This window comes from Gossypium raimondii, chromosome 13, assembly GCF_025698545.1.
Source record: "Gossypium raimondii isolate GPD5lz chromosome 13, ASM2569854v1, whole genome shotgun sequence".
Classification (NCBI taxonomy): Eukaryota; Viridiplantae; Streptophyta; class Magnoliopsida; order Malvales; family Malvaceae; genus Gossypium; species Gossypium raimondii.
In genome coordinates, this window is record NC_068577.1 from 38,586,222 (window position 1) to 38,610,967 (window position 24,746).

The window sequence follows — 24,746 nt, forward strand, 5'->3', positions numbered from 1 at the left end:
AACGACGCCGTTTCAAAGCCATCATATTGGCTTTAAACGACGGCGTTTTATTCTGCTCAGGAGCTAAAAAAAAAACTTAAAACCTTCTTCATTTTAAGAAAACCTAAAAACTCTAAAGCTTCCGTCGCTTCAACAAATCGTCGCCCTCGAGAGCCCTCGAACCTCTCCCAAACTCCGATGAATACGGAGAGAGCGGAGGTCCGGCCACAAGGTACGTTTCTTCTCTTCCTTTTTACCGTTTTTTCTTAACTTTTGTTGAGCAATCAATCACTCGAAACACAAAAAAGGATTAACAGACGAAAACAAGAAAACCAAGCGAGAGTTTGAATCACCTTTCGTATTCTTTTGTATTCAGTATGTGTTTTTTTTTGTGCGTAACCCCTTACAAATTCGGTTTTATGGCTTTATAAAGCCGAAAATACAGAATCAAAGAGAAAAAAGTACATCATCTTTTCTATTCTTTTCTTTTTGCTCCCCTTTTTGTTTGTTTGTTTGCTTGCGCTCTTTGTGTGTTGGTTTTCTGCAGGTGTACGAAGGCCGTACGGTGACGTGGAGGGCGACATATGTGCGGAGGCGCGTGTGGAAGGAGGAGTCGGGCTTCTGCTGCGGCGGCTGAGGCTTGTTAGGGTTTCTGACTTTGGTTTAGGCTAATTGTTGGGCCTCTGTAATTGGGCTAGGGTTAAGTTAGTGGGTCTTAGTGGGCTAGGTTAATTGATTTGGGTTATCAGTTTGTAAATGGACTATTTTATGGGACAGTTATTCAATTTATTTGGTTTTTACAATATATATGGGCCGGGCATAAATTGGGTATTACACTGTTCATGCCAAAGAATCTTACTATTTCTGTCAGAGATTTCTACTAGTCATACTAGAAAATATTTACTGTTCACGCTAAAGAATATTTCTTGTTCAATCATGAATTTTTCCTGTTCATCTTTATTCATTTCTTACTTTTGCATCATTTTTTCTTGGTCCTTGTAATGGTTACTGAGATGGTATCATCTACAAGATCCACTGTTTTGATTGAAGATGTTAAAGGTTTCTCGTCTTCTAATCCAGAATCCATTGAGTTGAGCATTTCCTCCATGAGTTTTCTGTATTCCTTCTTGGTCTTAGCTTAAGCTAACATTGCACTACCTGTCGATTTTGCTTGAAGAAATTTTACTGTGGTTTGATCCAGGGTTGCGGACCTACATAATCTTGGATTCTTGTTGAAAAAATTATCCAAATATTTTGAATCAAATTTTTCATCATTAAATTTCTCCCACCATTTAGTTCTGAAGTTTCTTGGAGTAATTCCAAGAAACAATCCAAAAATACACAGTTTTGAGAAAAAGTGGATTGTTCTGTAGATGTGCTTTTGGTCTAGTTCGGGTTGAAATTTGTCAAAGAATTTGGGTCATAAGTTTTGAATTTTTTCTGGTAGGATCTCGAAAGATGATGGTCCATACCAATTCCATCATTCTTTGAACCAATTTAGGAATTTGAATTAGGTACCATATTTGAAATATATGAGCCAAGAATGTCTCATAGGTTAAGAAGGCGTTGTACCAGGCCATTTGGTAATCCCAATATGTGAAATATGGGTGGTGGTCAATTTTTGTGGTAAATTTGGCTGGAAATTTCTTTAAAGAATTTGGGTTTTCACCCCAATCCCTTGGTTGAAAAATTTTTAGTATTTGGGTTATTGAATGGGTGATAAAATTTGGATCTTTTAGGTCTGTGTAGTGTTTGAACTGATCCAGTTTGAACCAGTATGTTTTTTATAATACTGCTGGGGTTTTTGAGAATCCAATGGCTTGAAATGTCATCCATTGAAAAGTTATTTTGCAAGAATATGTGGAGGTTTTTCTGAAAATTCTTCCTCCATAATAAGAATTTTTTCAAAACATTCGTTTTGAAAATATTATAAAGATTTTTATGTAGCAGTCTGTGAAGACACTGCTACTTATTTTGGAAAAACATCATGGAGAGATGTTTCTTTTAAAATTTTTTTGAGAGAATTTTGTTTTTGTAAAACAATCTCTTTATTTATTGAAATCTTTGTTGCTTCACTAGCAATTTGCTTGAGCGGAGTTTCTTTTTTCGTTTGAGAAAAGGCTAATGCCACTTCTAGAGATTGAGAAAGGGACTCAATCTATTTTTTGATTTGAGAACCAATTTCATTTGGATCTTGTGCATCCTAAACGAATGTATTTTTAGAGGATTTTGATGAGGATGATGATCTCTCATTTTCTTCTTCATGGCAAATTTCATACCATGACTTAATTGGTTTTGAGGAAATTTGAGTTTTGGATGATTCTACTATTTTTCCTTTTTCTTTGTCTCGAAGTTTGAGTGGCATTTTTGAAGAAACTCTCTGGTGATAAAATTAGGTAAAGAATTAGTTTCTCCTTTAATGTATTCAATATCAAAATCTAATATGCTCAAAATTGCCTGCCATCTTGCGAAAATCTGTTTTGAGGCAATATTTTGAACATCTTTTTGTAAAACTTCTTTTGTTGATTTGCAATCAATTCATAAAAGGAATTTTTTATTTAATAAATCACTCTGGAATTTAGTAATGCATAAAACAATTGATAAAATTTCTTTTTTAATAGTACTATAATTTTGCTGAGTTGGATTCCAGTGTCTAAAGGTAAATTGGACTACTTGCTCTTTTCCTCCCTTAACTTGTTTTAGGATCCCACCGTACCCTATTTAAGAAGCATCTGTTTCTACTATCTTTGGGGGGCATTCAGATCAGCTAAATATAAACAAGGAAGCTTAGTAATTTGTTTTTTTAATCTGGGTGATAATATTGGTGTGGTCATCTGTCCAAGGTTGTGAATTCTTTTTGAGTCTATCGTATAAGGGCTTACATAATTTGCTAAGACCTGGATAAAAGTGTAGTACATAGTTGAGGCTTCTTAAGAATCTTTGCAATTGGACTTTATCAAGGATTTGGTTTGCGAATTTGTTGGCAACTTCTATGGACCTTTCTATTGGGGTAATGGTTCCTTGGGTAATGTAATGACCTAGAAACCTTACTTTGGTTTGGAACAAACTTATCTTGGATTTAGAAACTACTAATCCATTATTTTTATAACTTTTACAAAGATGGGTAAATGTTTTAATTGTTTTTCTAAATTATCGGAAAACACTAATACATCATCAATATATACTATTGTGAATTGAGAATATTGGTAGAAAAAATATCATTAATTATTCTTTGAAATTTGGATGGAGCATTTTTTAATCCAAAAGGCATGACATACCATTCATATTGTCCAAATGGTACAGTAAATGATGTTTTTTATCCTTCTTCTTCTTTTATTTGGATTAGCCAAAATCCTGATTTCATGTCAAATTTTGAGAAAATATTTGCATTGTAGAGTTTTTGTAACAAATATTTTTTATTTAGTATTGGGTACCTAATCCATTTTAGGGCCTGATTGAGAGGTTTATAATTAATTACTAATCTTGACGTCCCTCTTTCGAGTTCTGCATTTTTATTACATAAAATGCTGAACAACTTCAAGGAGAACTACTTTTCCTAATTAATTTTTTATTAAGAAGATCTTGTATTTCTTTTTTACAAAATTCTTCCATTTCTTTGTTCATTTGTATTGGCCTTGCTTCTGTTGGTATTTGTCTTTCATCAAAGTAATTTTCATATGGCAATGTTACTTCATGTATTTTCCTATTCCAAAAAGCATTAGGAATGTCAGAAAAAATTGATGATTCTATTTCTTCTTTGATTTGATTTATCCTTTTTTGGACTTCTCTTTTTTCTAATTGTTCAATCAATTTTTTAAAACATATTCTTCTTTCAAAAAAAGAGGTTTATTTCTATTTATGATTAATTAAATTATTGATGTAACACCTCAAACCCGTCCTAGACGTTATGGTTGAATCTGGCGCGTCACATTGAAGTGCCTTTCGAAAATTGAACTTGTTAGAGGAACATTCGTTTCTAAGTTTTAAAAACCCCTTAATTATTATTTAACAATCATCTAGCTAAAACATTTTCCTTGTTGTTTACTTTTGTTATAATAAGTTGATCTAAAATCGCGGAAGCTTTTAAAATCCTTTTATTTAAAACTCATGTCTTTGAAAGCAGTAACTATTTTAAAAATTCGTCTTCCCCTAAACTAGCAGTTTAAAGTAAGTAAGCAAAAGCCAATTAAAAACTTAAACAAACTTAAAGGCCTTATTACATAAACAAAACCCAACATATAAAATAAATTTAAATAAAAGCAAAGTGTACTACAGCTACAGTTGTGTGGCCACCTCCGAGTCCCTCGCAGCACCAAACCGCTTAAGGCTGAGGATTACCTTTACGATTAAAATGAGAATGTGAGTTTACAAAAACTCAGTGTGTAATCCCCTATCATTCAAACAGTATACTCCACGCAGTAACAGTCTGGGCCTGAGCCCTATTCAATATCAGTACAGTGTGGGCCTTAGCCCAACACAGTAATAGTGTAATAATGCAACCCATCCCAATCCAGCCAACACACCACTCCGTACCACCAACACACCATGTGGGGATAAAATCGACCCACCTAGCCAACATACCAATATCGCAGCAAAGCTGTCAGTAATAGTAACGCAGCAAAGTTGCCAGTAATAATAACGCAGCAAAGCTGCCAGTAACAGTATATGTGGCAGAGTCACTGGTACAGTATACTTTTTCCATTACAGTATCCCAACCCCATGTAGTATGTCATGTCATAAATCATACGTGTATGCAAAATGTCATACATATCATAAGGCCATAACAGTCATTTCATCTCCTAGAGGTATAACAATCATTTTACCCTATGGGGGTATTTCGGTCATTTTACCCTATGGGAGTATTTCGGTTATTTATTGATCGCTCGAAAGGTCCGCAGTCGCCTCGAGCGACTCAGGTAACCTAAATGGTCATAACAGTGTAAATAGGTCCAATGCCCATTACTCGGCCCAAGTGGGCCCACACGCTAGTGCGGCCCATTCAGCCCAGAATTTGTCATGGCTATGAGTTCTATGCAGCCCAGTTCAGCATTTGCCATAAATCTTGGTTTTCATCTGTGAGGGGCCCACGAGCCCATTTCGGCCTAACGTGGCCCATTTCGGCCTAACGTGGCCCATTACGGCCTACGCTCATGGAATTGCTCATGGGGGCCTCTACAGTCTATCGCCCATGATTTGAGGATTCGATTTACCATATGAGAGATCGCAAGCTCATGTGGTCTCAAATGTCGTACTTTCAGCTTTTCGACTTTTGTCATCTAACAGTTATAGCGGGGTGTCTACACACCTGATTGTGAAAACGCACCAAGATCCATGAGCATCCAAAATCTACATTCATACAAGTTTTCCATTAGTCGCTAAACAATATGGTTAATCTGCTTCTTTTACATCATTAACCAAAACTAAATTAATACTTGCCTCGACTGTCAAAAGTGGCTTAGCCCACTTATACGACTGACGAAGGTTGACTACAATCTTCTTAACAAATATTTGCATTGCAAATGGATTTATTAAACAAAATTGTTTAATCATGTAGTTTAAATCCACTTCATGATAACTTACAGAAATATAGCAAGCATTCGGCTTACACCTAGAATGCTAACCCATATACCTGCCTTAGATCGAGAGAAGAGAGAAAGGTTTCGACGACTTGGTATTACTTGATACTCCTTCAATCCTCGAGGAGTTTGAACCGTTAGAGAAGAGTGATAAACGGTTGAACTACAGACAATAAAGGGAGATAGCTCTCAATCACAAAAGAAATAATAGGAGGTAGAAATCAATGATAGAAAGAGAAGGATATTCGGCCAAAGAAAAAGAAGAGAAAAAAAAGGTTGGGCCAGTAGAGAAGAGAAGAGAGAAAGAGAGAGAATGGAGGATTCGACAATAAGAGGAGAAGGGGGAAGAGGAAAAAAAAGTAAAAAAGGACAAACCCGAGAGGTACTTCCCAAAACTTAGCAAAATTTGGCACCCAAAAGCTAATAGGTGAAAATGAATATCTTTAGTACCTAGAGACCAAATTCGGCAAATACTACTCCAAAAAGTTCTTCCAAATGCCGAAAACAACAACCTTTTCCCCGAGTCAAATTCTCAAGGCTTGAATTACCCCAAACGCACACATTCCCCCTAATCAAATTCCTTAATTTTCTCCTAAAATCTCTCCCCTTATCCCTCCTTGATTTACTCCACCAATTCCTCCTCAACCCTCAACAACTCCATTCAAATCCTATTCAAACTCCCCCTTAGCTGTGTTTCAGTCCAACTCCACTACCTACACAGCTCAAGTAGCAAAATAAATACTTCATTGCACAACCTAGGACTTGAACCTCAAACCTCAAAATTACACAACACACCACCTTGCCACTAAACCACAGGCTCTTTTTGTGTCATAAAACCGACACTATTATTTATAAGGCCTATAAGTCGAAGTCCAGTTTTATACAAGAGCAAAACTAAAAATTCTGCAAGAGCCAAGATTTGAACCCAGGCTTCTCAAACACTCCCAAACACACCCAAATCACTTAGTCATTAAAGCAAACAAGCAATTTGTATCAAAACATGCAAAAATTATATACTTAGATTTTTGGGGCGTTACAATTGATTTGCCCATTGTGGATGGATAAAGATTTTAATAAGTTGAGATTTCTTATTTTGGATTTTTCTACAAAAGGAAAATCTACTTTAGTGTTTAAAACTTTGGTGGAGATTGAATTATTTGTTACTTTATATGGTTTGAGTAGGGATATGAATGGGGTTCCTAATATGACATATTGGGTAATATCTTTTACCATTAGAAAACATGTTTGATATTTTATACCTTTGTTGCAGATTTTTGCATTGGAAATTTTGTATGTAATTTTTAGTTTTTTACCGTTTGCAGCTTTAAAAGATTCTGATGTTTTGTTGGAATTATTCCTTCTCTAATAGAGTTTTGGTCTGCTTGTAACAGCCCAATTTCGACCCTAATCGAACGTAGTGGTTTCGGGATCACAAATCTAAGTCTGAAAAATATTTAAATATTATTTTCTGTGTTTATTATGTGTGAACTTACATGTGTGAAAGTTTCGTGAATTTATTTTATTGTTTGAGTGCCTAATTTGAGAATAGAGCTTAATCGCGTATAATAAAAATTAGTGGTTAATTATGAAAGAGCCTAATTGTTGTTGTCTTTATAATTTGGAGGTTCTATGATGCAATTAGTCCACTATATAAGTTAGTGGATGGTAATGGTCAAGAATGACCTTATATTATATGTTATATATGTATATTAGTAAAGGTTAACTTAGTAAAATAATAATAATGTTAGTATAATGATAATAAAATAAAACACAAAATAAAAAGAACCATACAAATGTTCATAAAATAGCCAAAACTTCAAATGAAAAGAAAGAAAAGAGGAAAGCTAGATTCGGCACTTGTATTCTTTGATTTAGGTATGTATTTTGTTGGGTTTTTGATAATTTTTACGTTTTTGAGATCGTTGCTTCGTGCTCTTCAAAACTCATGTCTTAATTTTGTGAATTGTAGATAATTTTGAAATGTGCCATTGATGAATGCTTGAGTTTTATGATGCTAGTAGGTGAAATATGAAATATATTTGTTAGATTAACATGTATTGTTTTGAATTTTTGGTGAAATTGAGTAATTAGGGTTAATTTGTGAAAATAAATTTTTCAAAGGGCTAAAATGCTAAATAAATGAAAAATATAGACTTGTATGGACACTAGGAATATTCGGCTATTAGGAGTGTAGTTAAATTTTGTGTATCTTGTGTTTTGAACAAAAAGGATTAAATTGTAAAAAGTGTGAAATGTTAGGGGCAAAATTGTAAATTGCCCATTCATGTGTTTTTAGGCTAAATTGAATAGAATGATGTTTAAATAAGCTTAATTTGAATATGTTTAGATCAAGAATTAAAGAAATAGAATTTGGATCGGGGAAAGACAAAAGTGGTCGAGTAGCCGATTTAACAATCGACGACATCCGATGTAAGTTTATAAGCAATTAGATGTTAAAATTTCTGAATAAATGTTAGTTATATATGCTGAAATGGAAATATGCAAATATATATATAGATAGCTGAATGTGTTTTAGTTCGGAAAGTAGAAATAGACGTGAATGTGATTTATCGATATTTAGCACTAAGTGTGCGAGTATGGAATAGCTACGGCTATATGAACGGCACTAAGTGTGCAAAATTAAAATGATGATGTTGAATAACGGGCACTAAGTGTGCGATACCGAGAGCAATTTGGTTAGATGAGAAAGAGCACTAATTGTGCAACTTCATTATGGCCTCGACCAATTATTTAGTACATGATAGTACAAGTATGCAATGGTTGAATAATACATGATATGAAGGTAAGTTGATTACTTCAATTGTGATAAGAAAATTTTATATGAGGAAATGAAAGTATATAAGTATATGAAAGTCTATATTCGGCCAAAAGGGTAAGTATATGTGATATAGTAATTGTGAATTATATGCATCTATATATGATTGAGTACATTTGGTAAAGAGTCGGTATATGATTTGAAAGTGAAAAAAGTATGCGTTTTATTTATAAGTATATTCGGTCAAGTTGAAATTGGTTCATAGTTACATAATTGATATTTAAATTTTGCAAGCTCGAATATGTACATATGAATATGTTTGCATTATTCGGTTTTGTTATTGAATTATTAACGTCATTAAATTGTTTAATTCCTTATGACTTACTAAGCTGTGATAGCTTATTGTGTATATGTGTTTTCCTTGGTTTTATAGATTTTGGAAGTTAATTACGGGCTCGGGGATCGTCAGCAAAGTCAATCACACTATCGTTCGTTTATCGGTATCTATAAAAGTTAAACTTTTGAACATATGGCATGTATAGGCTAGTACTTATTTTGGTTGAATTTTGAAATTGTAAATATAAAGCCATGCGAAAAATGGCTAGAAATGATGTTTATGTTTTTTTTTTTTGTATGTTCGGTCATGGTATATGTTCATGTTGGAAAAATTTATGCTTCATGATGTATATATATTTGTGGTAGGATTTGCAAATGTGGATTGTTATGATTCGATTCAAGTCCAATTTTGGTGTAAAAATGCTGCCCAATTTGGTGTCTATATGCTGCCCAATTTGGTGTCTATATGCTGTCCAATTTTGGTGTAAAAATGCTGCCCAATTTGGTGTCTATATGTTGTTCAATTTGCTGTCTATATGCTGTCCAATTTTTGGTGTAAAAATGCTGCCCAATTTGGTGTCTATATGCTGTCCAATTTTGGTGTAAAAATGCTGTCCAATTTGATATATATATGCTGCCCAATTTGGTGTATATTTGCTGTCAAATTTTGGTGTAAAAAAAATGTTGTTCAATTTGATATATATATGCTGCCCAAATTAGTGTATAAATGCTGTCCAATTTTGGTGTATAAATGCTGTCCAATTTGATGTATAAGAGCTGTACAAACAGGGTAGATTACCTATGTTGTAATATGTAGTATAATTAGTAAATTGAAATGAAATAAATGTGTACGAATAGATGTTTTGATATATGTTTGGTTTATGATATATATATAACCAAATATGTTTGAAATGTTTTAAGAATTTGAATGATATCAAATTTTGATTAGGTAAATGATAATGATATGGTTGAATTTTGAAACATGGTTGGTATATGTAATTTGATTAATGATGCATGTTTGATTTTAATTGATTATGTGCTATATATATATATATATATATATATATATATATATATATATATATATATATGAGATGACTTATCAAGTGAGTGAATGAATGCTATTTGAATTTGATCGAAAAAATAATAATAATGAAATTTCGTGATTGAATTAGTCTAATTTATGAATAAATTATAAAATGAAAGACAGTTCTGAGTTGGGTTTTGATCGGTAATGCCTCGTAACTCTAATCCGGTGACAAACACAGGTTCGAGGTGTTACACTGCTCCTGTATCAAAAAGGGCTATTGTTTCTAATTGAAATTTATTATTTATAATAATATTTATTTTTATTAAATATCTTTGAATAGATACTTCAGTGAGAACCATCATATATTCCTGTGTATTTTCTTCAGGCTCGGGTTCAGTTTATGAAGAGCTATTTTCTAGGATTTCATGTTTTAAGCTTTGCATTTGTTTTTTCATTTCTTGTTGTTCCATTTTAAGTTGAGAAAGTTCCAATTTGATTTGTTTTATTTCTAGTTGTAATTAGAATTTGTACTTTATTTGGGTTTTATTTTTTCGATATTCTCTTTTAAGTTCGGGTCTTGAATTTTATCAATAATTTCAATTACTTAATTCTTGGTCTTTAGTTAACATATTAATTGAAGGTTCATTTTCATTGTCGAGGATTAGGATGTTGTATGTAATTCGTCTATTTGTAATTCATCTGTTTTAATAGATGTATCATTTTCAGAGGAAGTTGTTTCTAAGAGAATCTCATTTATTTTTGTTCTATTTCTTCATCTAGATTTAAATTATTAATCTTTCTTTTAATTTTGCAATATTTTAAAATGTGTCATGGTTTTCCACATCTATAACATTTTATTGTTTTATCTATTTTGTTTTCTGTTATTTCTTTTCTTTTTGTATTTTCTCGTACTTGGGTTTTTATAATATTATGAAATATTATTTCTCCTATTTTTAGTTTTTTGAGGCAACATGTTTGTGAAGAAGAAGGTTCATTTCTAATGTCAAATTTGTGGTAGGATGATCCTAATTCCTTTCTACATATCTTTCTTTCTTAAGTTGTTTTTGTAATTTTAAATCTTGACAAATTTTTAATCCTTCTTTTGGGTGAAACTAATTAGTTCACCATATTTAAGTTTTTTATATGGAATAATTCCCCCGTAATTTTCTCTAATTTGATTTCTAACCTTTTCTCCTAATAAAGTAGGAAGTCCTGCTAGAAACTTTTCTTTCCAAAATGGTTGTTGGTTATCAGATCTTTGCATAACTTTGGTCATAAAGACATCTTTATACCATTTAAAATCAGTTAATTTTTTGCATTTTAAATTTGATAATAATTCTAAATTTCTAACTTTAATATGTAAAGGATCTCCAATAAAGTGTTTAGAGATTGAGAAAATCAAAATTGCTATTGCATCTTGAATTTCTCTTCCTTGTTTATCAAAAATAATCTTTCATTGGTCATCTTTTTTTATTGCTTTTAAGATTTCTTCTTGTTGGATCTTAGTGAGTGCATGGTCCCACCATCCTTTTAATTGACCAGTAAATCCAGCAACTAAAAGATTGACTATAACATGATCACTAATTAATCCATTTTGATTTTGGATTTTATAAACATTTGAAACCATTGTCTCTTGTTGTAATAAACTGAGAATATTATATTCAGACAGTCAATCTATACTCCATTAATAAATTGTATTGGTATTGTATTTATTTTGGAAAATGGGTTTTTCTTCTATATTAAGATCAAGTGCAATGATTTTTGGATAATATAATCTGTTTGGTTTTTTCCAAGCCATTTTGTTAATTTGTTGTTCACCTGACTAGTCAGAGTCAGATTGAGAAGATTGGTGTAATGTATTTAATGAATGTTGGGCTTACATTGTGGTATCAGGTGGAACTAAATCAGACTTGTAACTTTCCAAAGCATCAAGTCTATTTTAGATTTCTATTAAGAAATCATTTTAGGGTTTTTGGAAAAGTTTTAGAATTTCATAAGGTGTAAATATTGGTTCTTTAGAGCTGTTTTCAGCTAGTTCTTTTTTTAGTTCTTTTTTTATCAGTTGACTTTCTACCAAATTTTCAATATAATCTAATTGTTTTCCTATTGCATGAAGACTGATATTTGTATAGCTGTTTTGTTCTACTATCATTTTAATATCTTTTGACGAGATTTGTTTTCCTGCATCCGGAGCTCTCATTCTTAAAGGACTTGCTTTTATTCCAGTATTTTTGTGAAGATATTGGATCTCCATTAAAGGGGGTGTTGAGATTCAACTTATCCTTTATTGATCTGCCATCTAGTATTATGTTTTATTGTATTAATAGATTCTGAATAGTATTCTTCAAACCATTCAAAGAATTTTATATGAATTTTATGGGTCTTCATAAATTCATAATATTCCTGAAGAATACTTTCTTTTTTATTATTATAAATTTTAAAGAAATCTTCTCTTTTTTGTTTATTTTTGTTGGAATAGAAGTGTTTTCTACACCACTCTTTATTGATCTCAAAAGATTTTTCTAGAACAAATATTTCTAAATTTTCTCCTTGTCTTGCACTATTAGTCATTGATGAATATGTTGGTGACATATTAGGTGAATTTTGGGAACTCTCTTCCTGTCTGGCATAGATAGGTTGAGCTATATTTGAGGAATTATCTATTCCTTGTAAATTAGTTCTAGATGTTGTTGGGATAGAAGAGACAGAGGCTCTAGCTGTCCTAAAATATGTCGTTTGTGTTTCTGGATTTAATTCTTTTTCTAAATTTAACCTCCTAAAAGTTGTACTGGTACTTCCTATTTCAAAGGAATGTCTTGGAGGCATTCTCTGTGGTCTGTTGAATATCAATTCAACTGTGCCATCCTGGTATTGGGAAATTTCACTTAGTGAAGTGTTTCTAATTGGAGTTGATGTCACAGGTTCTGCAGCACCTTCAAATTTCCACTTATTAGGAAGGTTGATTTCATGCCATTGTATTGTTCTTGGGATTGTGGTATGAGATTTTAAGGTATCTATTTCTATTAAGAGGGTTTCTCCTTTTGGGCTTTGAAGTAAAGTCTTGGTATTGACTACAGAATACATAGCTTTGAAGTAGAGTCGATAGACTAAAGTTAGTACTTTAGATCTAAGAAGCATTTTTTATTATGGGTATGAATTTGAAGGGTCAAATATTGTAAAATATTTTTATCGGTTAAAGAAACCACAAAATTTGGGTAACAATTAAAATGTATTGGGCTAGTACATATGCTTGTTTCTATAGTTCCTAATAATGAGTCATTAAACATGATGTATCTTTGGTCTCTTAAGACAATTAAAATTGAGGTTTTTTTAGTGGCTTCAACACTAAGAGATTTGACACCAACTTGGACTAATCCAAAATGGACATATTTATATTTTTGTTCTTTAAGTTTATTAATGACGACTTTATCTAATAATTGGATTTTTTCATATTCTTTTTGAATATGTAAACTCCTTTCTTTTGTTTTTATAACGTAAAAAAAAGCATTTAAATTTTCAAAAGTTGTTTTCTTGTGAACTTGGTTTGTTGGAACTCTTGGAAGTGTCCAATTATTAAATCTTTGGGGAACATTTCATAATATTCTTCTTGTTCATTAATAGTGTTGTTTGAGGTTTGGTCGGACTCTTGGGATTGATTGGAAGTAAAGCTTGTAGAAGAATTGGTTCTTCTAAGGAAGAGAAACATTCTTTGTTTTCTTATTTCCTACAATGGGGTTCTACTATTAAGATCTTGGGAATACTATAGTTGCTAACAGGGAAACTTTCTCCTTAACTCGCCTAATCCATGGCTAACTGGACTGTGTATCAATACTCAGCAAAAATAATAATACATTAATAAAGATAGTTAAATCGGAACTCGGAAAACTTGAAAACAAATTGAATATTTTCAAAACTTAGAAATAACTACTCCTCCTTGACTCTAATACCAAATTGTCCCGATTAAATATTTATCAAGATAAATATTAGATTAAATTTAATATTAAATCTTATTAAAATAATAGAATGTTTATCTACAATATAAATATTAAATTTAATTTAATATTAAGATAGTCACTTTAATATTAAATTAATAAAATACTATTAAGATAAGTATTAAATTTAATTTAATATTAAACTATTAAAATAATATTATTTTTAGAATAGTTAATCTGAAATCAAATTCTCTGGTAGAGTTCCAGTATAAGTGTAACTCTTCCACTCCTCAACTATCGAAGACCAACCGCCACCGGCCACCGGGATGTGGCCGTCGCATCTGTCAGCACCGCCGTGTTCGGTGATGTAGGTGCGACACCCTCATGGCACCCTGAGCCAACTCGGCTACTGTCGGTTCGGTCCAGGTCAATGACGAGCCGAACGGTCCGGTCTAGCCATTGGTTGGACCAATTTTTGAGTCTCAATTTCGGGCTCCCAGGCCCAATTTACGATCTCAGGTCTAATTTTCAAGTTTAATTACCCATTGGGCCAATTGTCTAACTTGAAAATTAACTTTCAAAAATATCATATTAATTTTAATTGATTTGATGAATTTAATTTTACTTGATCAAAATTATTTTTTCCAAAAATCACTTAGATTTTCCAAATTAATTTTTGAAGAAAATTATTTAATCAAATTCTCTAGTTGAACAATTCTTACGACCACCTAATTTAATTCCACATTGAATAAATCGACTTAATTAAATTATTCCCAAAGTCATAGAATTTTCTTCTAATTCAAATACAGTCCAATCGAGCTTTTGTTGAGCTAGCAGAGGGACCAATCAGACATATACAATTAGGCTCTAATGATTGCAATTATGTCTAAAAGCATCGTTCCGATAATTCGTAATTACTTAATTATGGAGTCTGTCCACAAGAAGCACCATGATTGAAAACTCTTTATTGTGTCCTCTTTACGAAAGCAATTCATCCAACTAATTTGTCTAATGACATCGTCATGTGTGTGTTACCCTCATATGATATCCTTGATTCCTTTAAGTTAAATCCGTTCACTCAATACAATCCTATTTTATCTCATTGTCACCATTGTATCTTTTTAATAATTAATATGATCACTGTCAACAAATGATTGTGATAAATTGCTCGTTCGAGAACGAGCAACCCGTGGCCACGTTCCAAATTTATCAATCCGTATAATGCCAATGAGAGAATATCATTAACTCTTCAATTGAGCTATGAATTCCACTATTGCTAGTAAAGTCATTACATATACAAGTCATGTACCCAACATATCGGCTATAAGCTCGATCATCTTTAGAGCATAAGCCTCCACTTATATCAAAGCACATGAGTTGCATACGTACGGTCAATGACTAACTCAGGATTTAGGTAAATCACACCATGAACGTTACAAGTGAATTAATACAAAAACGGATTCAGAATTAATTCATCTTGTGTCCAGTCCAAGGTATCATTCTACCAATGAATACATCTATGTCTCTACTCGTGGTGCCAACTGCTCCGATAGCCAAGACTAGTCATCTCCCCAATTGGAATTGTAGATGACATAATAATCCTTCTCAGTATTTGAATCAAATGCTCACTTTGATTCTTTTACGGGATTACAGACTCATTTAGATTATCTACTAAAGTAAATTGTCTTTCCCACAATGTAAATGTTCTTTATAATGCCACTTATCTTTAGTTTGAACTTTAGACAATTAGTGAGCTAATATTTACTTGTTACAATTTCGTTATACATGTAAAATATAAAAGATAGAAAATACAAAAGACATAATAATGAAATGTGAAATTAACTTTATTTATTTATTCATCATTCAAATTAAAAACAATTACATGTTTACTACAATATGGGCACATTTCCCAACACATGACACGTGTCCAGCAAATATGGAGCCCACCCAGGGTATCAGCCCCAAAAGCAGGAAAGGCCACGTGCTCCGTAGACACATGTCCAACAAGCCTGAAGCTCGCAGAATGTCAGTACCAGGAGTAGGGAATGTCAACGCCAGAAGCAATAGAGCCAAGACAAAGTAGGTGGTCCCTATTATGAGTTGTAATAGTACCAATGGCAACATATATAAATACCCCAACATTCTTATCAACAAGGACATAAGTAAAATATTACTTAACAGAAATAATTTTGGGATGTTTAATAAATAAAGTCTAATATTTATTATTACATTATTCTTTTATGTTTTTTTAGTTCATTTAGAATTTCTTTAAATTTCAATTGACTAAAGTCATATAATAGTAATTAATGAATAGTTAAATAAATATAAAATTATAAATTCAAAAAATATATATATAGCATTTAAGACAAAATAATTAGAAAATTTGTTCTGAATTCAGTTATAGGTTAGAAAATAACTTGGAAATTAATCAACTTCCTTTACTTCATCTCTCTACACTTATAAATAGAATCTTTGCACATGCCATCAAAACATAAAATAGAGTGTTGACCTGGAATAATTGCTAAGTAACAAGTTCGATGCTTAGCAGAAGTGATTGGAAAGGTGGCATTGCTCCAAGCGCTACGAAACATAGAACAATAATAAGGGACATAGAGATATTTTTATATTGCCCGTTTTTTTTTATGTCTGCAGAACTTAACTCATTGAGAAATATTCACTACACTGTTTTCAAACACTTACAATAAATGAACTTAAATCTATCACACCCCAATGGGTATTTCCTCACTCTTGTACCTTTGAACTTTGAAGACTATAACTCTCACCACTAAATTCACCCCTATGAACTTAGCTTGTAAAATCACAAGACAGGTTTTGCAATCAAATGCACTCACACAATAATATTTCTCACTTGAACAAATTAAGTACTCTCAATAATCAGTACATGAACCTACAAAAGTCCCTCAATTATCTAGAGATGTTGAGACTTGCTAACATAATAAAGATTTATCACAATATCTATTAAACAACAACTAAATTAGCTAAATTTAATGTATAATAACAAATAAGGTAAACAAGTACTGTTGACAGCTAATACTTCAACGTTTCAATCCGTTCCAACTTCCTTGATCTAAGGGATAAGATAGACTTGATATAGTCCGATCTAATTCTCCAAATATATTTCCTTAAGTAATATGATCTTCACTGATAAACTAGATACCATCTAAGATTCTATAAATTTTCAATCGCATAAATATGAAAATGATTCAGGAAGTGGGATACTTCGTCAGTCGTTCTATATTTTTCAACATAAAGAAGGTATGTTCTAAGATTCTTTTAACAGTTACTTAAAAAATTTATTTTAAAATTGTTTTATTCAGTTTCCAATATCATATTTATCTTATAATATTATGTTTTATTTTTATTCCACAAGACAATACAACAATTTTAAGGAGCCATAAGTTAATTACGAGATCATATCATTTTGAATTTTTATTATTATTTATATGAATTGTTTGTTATTTTTATTTAATGTTAATCCACAAATCATATTATTTTTAAAATGTTCATTTTATATTATTATAATAACTATGTATAATGGATGATGGTGCAGTTATTAAAACAATTTGCAAATATTAATTAATTTATGATTTAAAAATTATGCAAATCAAATTATTTAAAAGAAAGTAATCCTAAAATATTTTTAGAATATACTTTATACCTTTTGAAATCACATTTGAGCATGAAATTTCATATTAAAAGAATCTCTTAAATATATATATATATATATAATAAATGTAATGTTCAAATTTTAAATCATATTTATTTAATGTTAGATAAATCAGTAATTAGCTTCATAATTAAGAATCCAATTTCAATAAGTAAATTTACCATCATATATATATATAATAAAGCAACGATTTATTTAATACTGAGTTACGGAGCAAGGTAATATATACTATTTATATAGTATATATTATACAATATTTTATACACTGTTTAGAAAACTTTATTTCATATTATTTGTACAAAAATATTTTTTAAATGCAAATAAATTTAATATAATACATATAGTCAATCTATAAATCACACGGAATAAGAAATTAATCAATTGCTAATATAATGATAAAAATTTATCATTATAAATCTTTTTTTATTTATAAATCATAGGGTAAAATACAACTTTAGCCATTAAACTATGGGATAGTTTTCGTTTTGATCATTTAATTATTCAAAAGCTTTTACTTAAGTCATTAAACTATTCAAAAAAATTTAAGCATAATGATTTTTTTGGCCTGCAACTTTACAAAAAAAGTCATTTTAGCCATCTATTTAATTGTTCGACTCTTTTAGCCTTTGAACTTATATTTTTTTGTCAAATCACCCCAAAATGGATAGAAAAGTTTACGTTTTTTAACTTTGCTGATTTAGCATACACATGAATTGCCACGTGGATGACATGTCAGCATTTATTTAATTTATTAAACTAAAAGTATTTTAAGAATTATTTTTTTATATTTTTTTATACTTTTAAATAATTTTAATGATTTTTATTTTATTTTTTGAATTTTTAAATTTTAAAAAATTAATTAAATGTTGATGTGTTATCTATGTGGCAATCCATATGTATGTCACATTAGCAAAGTTAAAAAACGTAAATTTTTCCATCTATTTTGGGGTAATTTGATAAAAATACACAAGTTTAACAGTTAAAAATGGAGGGCTAAAATGACTTTTTTTTTGTAAAGTTGAAGGGCTAGATAAGTCATTATGCCAAGTTTTTATTTAAGTCACAGGTTGTTGAGTTTTTTCTTTAAAAAGTTCTGCCAGGGAGCTCCAAGCAACAATTAGATTATCAGTATAATGGATCAGTACCCATCAACGAGTACGATAACATATCTTAGATCCAAATCAATCTGATGATCAATGCCAGAGATCAAAGAAAAGACTGCTTGAATATTAGTTTGCAAATTCGTGATGTTTTAAGCTGTTTCATGGGAAAATAAAAGAATTATAAAAGAAAAGGGGATAGAGAGCTTTCAATTGGTGCAAATAATGTAAACAGAGAAAGTCATATAAGCATCGATCCAGCCCAATGACTTAAATGAAAACTTTTGTATAATTCAATGACCAAATTTTTATTTTTTTTAATTAAGTGATCAAAACAAAAACTTACTCATAATTTATTGACTAATGATATAATTTAACCTAAATCATATCTAGAGTTAGAATGTTGTGCACAGAAGTATTGTTAGAATTTGCATGCTTGTGCCAGCTAAAAAAGGACAGGAAAATTGAAAGCAGGACCACCTGTAGGGCGAAACGTAAAGTGGTACGGAAGCAAAATCAAAATGTTGTCCTAGGAAATGAATGGGTTGAAACTACTACAGGCTTGGATTCCATTTGCATGGTCCCAACCCCCAGTCGTGTAATCTGATCCTCCAATGGATGTGGTAGCTGGTGACACTTACCCATTTCTGTTAGGTAAGCCTATGAAAGTCACTTTTCTCTACCCTTGTCTTTATCTACCACCTCGTATTCTGCTAGTTTCCCCATTGATGGATATTCTAATTTATGACCTCGTCCAGGGTCCAAACACTCATCATACAAGTCAACATGTCCGCCCTAACCTTTATGCGTGAGATCCAAAGAGAAGCTTAAAGACACTGAAATGGAGCAGTGGGGGTAATTTACCATGCTTCCTAGAATGGATAGATTCCACTTCCATAGGACTTGGTGTAAGCCTAGCTTGCTTGAACAATCTTTACTTGATTTTGTTCATGGCAGTTCCAATGAATAAAGGCATTAAGAAATAGTGAAATTGCATGCATGATGGGAAACAAGAAATAATAATTATTTTCAGACAAGTCAAATAGGGTATAGATATGGCATCTGTTACCAGGAAACTTAACTTCCTTTTAATGTATACTTGTAATGGAAATAAACAATGCATGAGCCATCAGCCATGGCTGCAAAATCTTCTTTTCTTTTCTTTTTTGTCACTATTTTCTTGACTTGGAAACATAACGTAAAAGAAGAAGAAAGACTGGTACCGGTACAATGAAAATTCTGAAGTTGGTCTCTTTCCATTTCCCAATTCTGGTTTTTTTTTCCTTTTTTTAGCAAGTCCAAGAAGATGATCTCTTTATCAATGGTTTCATCTGTTTGTCCTCCTCCAAAGAAATCATCCCCAAGTGCGACGGATCCTCCATCATCATTTTTGCCACTAAATATCCTGCTATTGACCATGTCTGATACTTCCTAGCCTGTTTACCGACATATCTCCCAAGTTTGCCGTCATAATATTCTGGCCACCCATCTTTCAACAAGCGTGTCTCAGCAAGGTCTATTGCGCGTCTTGCAATTTGTGGCCTTCCCGTTTTGATGCAAGCAGCTGTCAGCAACCACAAAAGCACTGCACACGAAAATAGTGGGAAATTGCAGTTACAATGAACAATAATATTCATGTTCATCAGTTCAAAATTTTCTCAACAACCACTCTTTTATAGATTATAGATTAAAGGGGCTTGCTTCTGAAGCATTAACATTTAAGCATCCATTATGTCCCCAAATATCTATGAATGTGGTTTCACAAAACAACCAAGTTCTTCTAAAGCAGCTATGTCATCGAGGATGGATTATACTGACAAAAAGACAGCATAAATTCGGGGGTCTTTGAAAGCAGAATAGCCAGGTCCGACCTCCTGGTGAGCATTTTTTCATTTCAAGTACCCAAGCAAATAAGGCAGATATGTGGCTGTTTTTGTGTAACGTGAACAAACAATAATAGAATATGTTCTGATAGAGAGAACAAGAATTAATTTTGTTTCTTGTAAGATAAAAAGCACTGAAGTAAAGATAGACTAGAAAGCATTAGCCTTACCTGGCCAAGATCCTCCATTGTGATAACTCCATCTTGTGTTCTTAGGGTCACAACCAGTTACAATTCGCCATTCATGACTTTCTATCGCAGGATAAGCTATTTTTAGAGGCATTTCTCCAACAAGCTCATCCCAACGGGCCTCAATAAGGTCCATTATAGCCATTGATTGCTCCGGAGTTGCAAGAGAAGATAGAATTGCTATACAATTACCTAAACAAAACCATCGGAAATCCATCCTCGCAGGACTAACATTGCCAATAAAGTAGCCACCTCGTGTTGGCATAAAATCAAACACCCAGTCCGGGATGGAATCAGGAATAACATTGAACTTGTTTACTGCAGTGTGAGAATACTCCTCAGTTTTATATCTATAAATATCATTTAGTTGTTGGAAGTCAAGCCAGAAGTAACTCCGCATGTGATAACTCAAAGCATGCAAACGCTTCACAATTCTTTCAATGCATTCTTTGCCTTCAGCATCATGTTTCAACATTGATAAAGCACACCTCAATGCCATAAAGAAAAGTGCTTGAATTTCAATAGGACAACCATAAATACCCTGGCAATGCCGAAGAAAGTTCACACCATTACTAAAACATGTACTTAAGTCTCCTCAGTCCTAGAGATGAAGAGATAGTGGCGATAAAAAACATATAGATATATATGAATTAAGTGGAACACTCATACTTGTGAGCTGCCTTTCATGGCAAAACTGTTAAAACAATTTGGTCAAACAAACAATACCTCATAGGTTGGATTGCCACAATAGAATACAAAAAGAACAAGTGTGTTCTCACACATTGCAGAATAAATACACATAGTTTACCAAATATTTCCTCCATCAACGAGAACTAAGGTGGACCTTCACTAATAATTCACTTACAATTAACATATGAATGAATCTGCTCATCCAAAAGAACCATTTGGTGAAATGGCTTTCATTTCTGAAACAGATAATTCAGCCTTATTAAAGAATCAAATCTGCATTGCTTTTACCACTTAAAACGACATCAGATTCATTAATAAAAAGGACAAATTAACTAGATCCTACGGTTCTAGTAATAACAGAATAGGGATATATTTGGTTCGCCTTTATAGAGGGAGAAGGATAAGTTGATGCAGACCATGTTTTCTCTGTTATTAGCTAGTTATGGTCCCATCAGTAGGTGGATCATATATTTGCAATGACCCTATGGTAAAAGCTCAAGACAGAACCATATAACTTTTCATACATATTTAATCAAAATAGACACGAACCTGGAACTAGAGCACCAGAACTTACTTATATTCAGAACAGCAAGATCTCTGATCGTATCTGCTAAGATTCTTAAGTAACTGTTTTATTTAGACAGGATAATATTATTACCATACTCTCACTCAAGGCCAAAACAGCATTTGAGAAAATATATCATTGGTAAGCAATGACGTTTTCTCCATCACATATATCAATATGATAATAGTACAAAACCAAGAGTAGATTGGCCTAAACAAACAAATAATTAACTGCAGTTGGATCATTGCAGTAAACCGCATCAACATGTTGGCAGAACCAGCATGCTATTAAATTAAAACCAAGGAACCAGATATCTATTGGTTATGCTACTCCACTCTCTCTCTGCCACTCAGCTATAACAATAAAAGAACTATCTGCTACACTATTTTTTTCCATGAATTATATGTATTATATCAAAATTTCAATTTTCATAATCTTTTGCTACCTTTATTTCCTCACATGCACTGCACGTCTCACCCATAAGATTGGTAAGGAACATTACACATATGAACAGGAAAGCACACATACACGCACAAAAGAAAGAAACATTAAGAATAGACAGATAGCTTACCATTCTTCGATCAATCATAGAGCATCCATCAGCACAAAGTAGGGTTGGGAATGTATCAAATCCTTCTGAAAGACAAAGAGTAAGTATGAGCCTCATCCCTTTCTGACATTCAGGTGTCTCAGCTAGAGATAAGTCCCCAGTAGATTTGGTATATGCACGGAGCAGAATGATCCACCAGAATCCAGAGTCAACTGGAGCAACTCTACCAATGGCACTCTCTCCAAAATCTGCAATAATTGTGTCTGATTTGCGCACAGGATCATGAAGAACTTTGAAGCTAGCAGGCATTGCACCTTCCCCTAGCTTGAATCTATCTATCCTTTTTTCCCACCCTTGAAGATGAAGGGTCTTCACGAGAAAGTTCTTAACTATCTCAGGCTCTCCATTCATCAGAAAAGCTAGAGCACTGGGTACAAAGTCTCGAACAAAAACCTGAACAAATTATCACACCGGAACAAAACAGTCTTAGACAATTTCAACATTTTAACTGACAAAATGGTAATGGAACAAATATCTTTGAACTTTATCAAAAAAAAGAAAGTTCAATTAATCTTCCCATTCTTCCTCACCAAACTTCGTTTTAGAAATCAGAATCCTCTATGCATATTAAAGTTTAATTCTTGTTCATGTTTCACTTGGATCAAGGTATTATAGTTTGCTGTACCTTATTGTATTCAGGTTCAAAAATTCTAGATTGAAGAAGTAACACCCCAATATAAGGCATAATAAATGTCAGGGTCATAGTTTACAATCTCCTACATATATAACGCAATAATAATTTCAAGATGAACAAAGAAATTCACCTGATCATAGTTCAAAACTTCCTCGGAAGCATGGTCATATGCGGCAATGGTACCAACTGGTTGGCCTTTGAAATACACCAAAGACCTCCTGAGAGCTTCCCATGCATCAGCCACCATGGGGTGGGGTTCAAAGGAGTTTCTAGCCGATGAGGCCGGAGTATTGAAACCAGACCTCCAACCAGGCGAGTGCGTGGTCTCATAGTTGTCATGAGCTCCTCTTGTGAGACCAATAGAGAGCTCACCCAGTGATCTCTCATCAAATGATCTTTGTCTCTCGATGTTAAGCCTTGGCTTATCAAGGAGGCGTGACAGATCATAATCATCTGACTCCGAGATTGAGCAAGTTGAGCTCACATTTCTAAGTCCCGTCTCTTTAGCCCCATCCATTTCTTTCTCTTCAATCAACAAAAACCAGTTTCAGAGGAAGAGATCTACAGTTCAAGAAACCAACAAAGGATTAGAACCCAACTTTTTTGGACAAACAAAGCATAAACCCCTTGAGAATATCAAAGATAAATGCTTAATATAGAAACTCAAAATCTGAAATGTATTTATAGAGTTGATGAAACAAAAATCCCATTCAACAAAAGAGTGAAAAGAAAATCAAAACTTTTGTTCATTACATTACCAATATGGTTGAAAGATATATATATATAAGGATTCTTTTCCAACAACCAACCCCCAACCATCACCATTTTATATATAATATACGGATTAGGAGATGATGCGCACAAAATCTTTCTTTTTTTGTTTGTTTTAACTGCATTATATTTGAATATAAGAAAAGCAAATGAGTATGAAAATTTCATCAGGATTTTTAAAAAATATTAAGGAAAGAAACATGAAGATGACAACCAAGAAGAAAACAACAAAAGAGCATGAAAAATGAAATACTGCAAATCAATCCACCTAGAAAGAAAAACCCAGATCTGAAACTCAGTCAACATGAAAGGCAAAAAAAATAAAACATAACATCCCCCCCCCCCCAAAAAAAATGAGCTTTAAAAAAATAAAAAGCAAACCTCTAGAAAGCAAAAAAAAAGACCCTAAAATGAATTCTCCGGAAAATAGCCGGCGATTGCGCCGGAAAATGGTAGGAAAGGGGAAATAGAGAGAGATGGGAAGACGAAGAAGGGAAGTCTGCATTTTTCATGAGTATCTGATACTTATAGAGTTTGAGAAGAAAAAGAGCTGGGGGAAAAATGAAAAAAAGAAAAACCCAATAAACAGTAAGTCAATAACTCTCGCTCTTTTGTAATAATAAAGTGGGTAAAGTTTACCGATAATTGCCGGTAAAAGCACGTGTAAAATGCAATCCAAGTGGAAATAAACGACGCAGTTTGGACACGGACTTCTTACCGTCCGATTTCAACTGGAACAGAACAGTTCAATGACCAACCCCTTTTTTTTAAGGCTGATTGCACGCTTTACTCCCTACAATATGTTGTTTTTCTCACTTTGATCTTTAAAGCTTTTTTCACTTTAGTCCCTAGTATTTTTAACCATTCATCGGTTCAGTTCTTTAGAAGTTAAAAAAAATGGATTAATATATCAAATAAATTATAAATTGTCACGTATTATATGATGACATCATATCGTAACTAGAAAAATAACAATATATATAAATTA

The 24,746-nt window shown here is 32.5% G+C and overlaps 1 protein-coding gene across 1 annotated transcript; it reads right to left on the reverse strand.

The window, feature by feature from the left end:
- Window positions 1–19,422: 19,422 nt before the first annotated feature.
- Window positions 19,423–24,308, reverse strand: LOC105782744 (probable alkaline/neutral invertase D). Its single transcript, XM_012607694.2, has 5 exons — window positions 24,140–24,308; window positions 23,118–23,548; window positions 22,315–22,746; window positions 20,471–21,029; window positions 19,423–20,002 (listed from the first exon to the last, which is right to left on the reverse strand). Exons 2-5 carry the CDS (start codon window positions 23,502–23,504, stop codon window positions 19,707–19,709), a joined length of 1,674 nt encoding a protein of 557 aa, XP_012463148.1. The 5' UTR covers window positions 23,505–23,548; window positions 24,140–24,308; the 3' UTR covers window positions 19,423–19,706.
- Between the last annotated feature and the right edge of the window lie 438 nt (window positions 24,309–24,746).

Coding starts and splice junctions, on each gene's coding strand:
- LOC105782744 (XM_012607694.2), bottom strand. CDS start 23,504: ATGGATGGGGCTAAAGAGACGGGACTTAGAAATGTGAGCTCAACTTGC. Junction 22,747..23,117: donor AAGTTTTGAACTATGATCAG/GTGAATTTCTTT, acceptor TAATTTGTTCAG/GTTTTTGTTCGAGACTTTGT. Junction 20,003..20,470: donor CAATGGAGGATCTTGGCCAG/GTAAGGCTAATG, acceptor TTTCGTGTGCAG/TGCTTTTGTGGTTGCTGACA.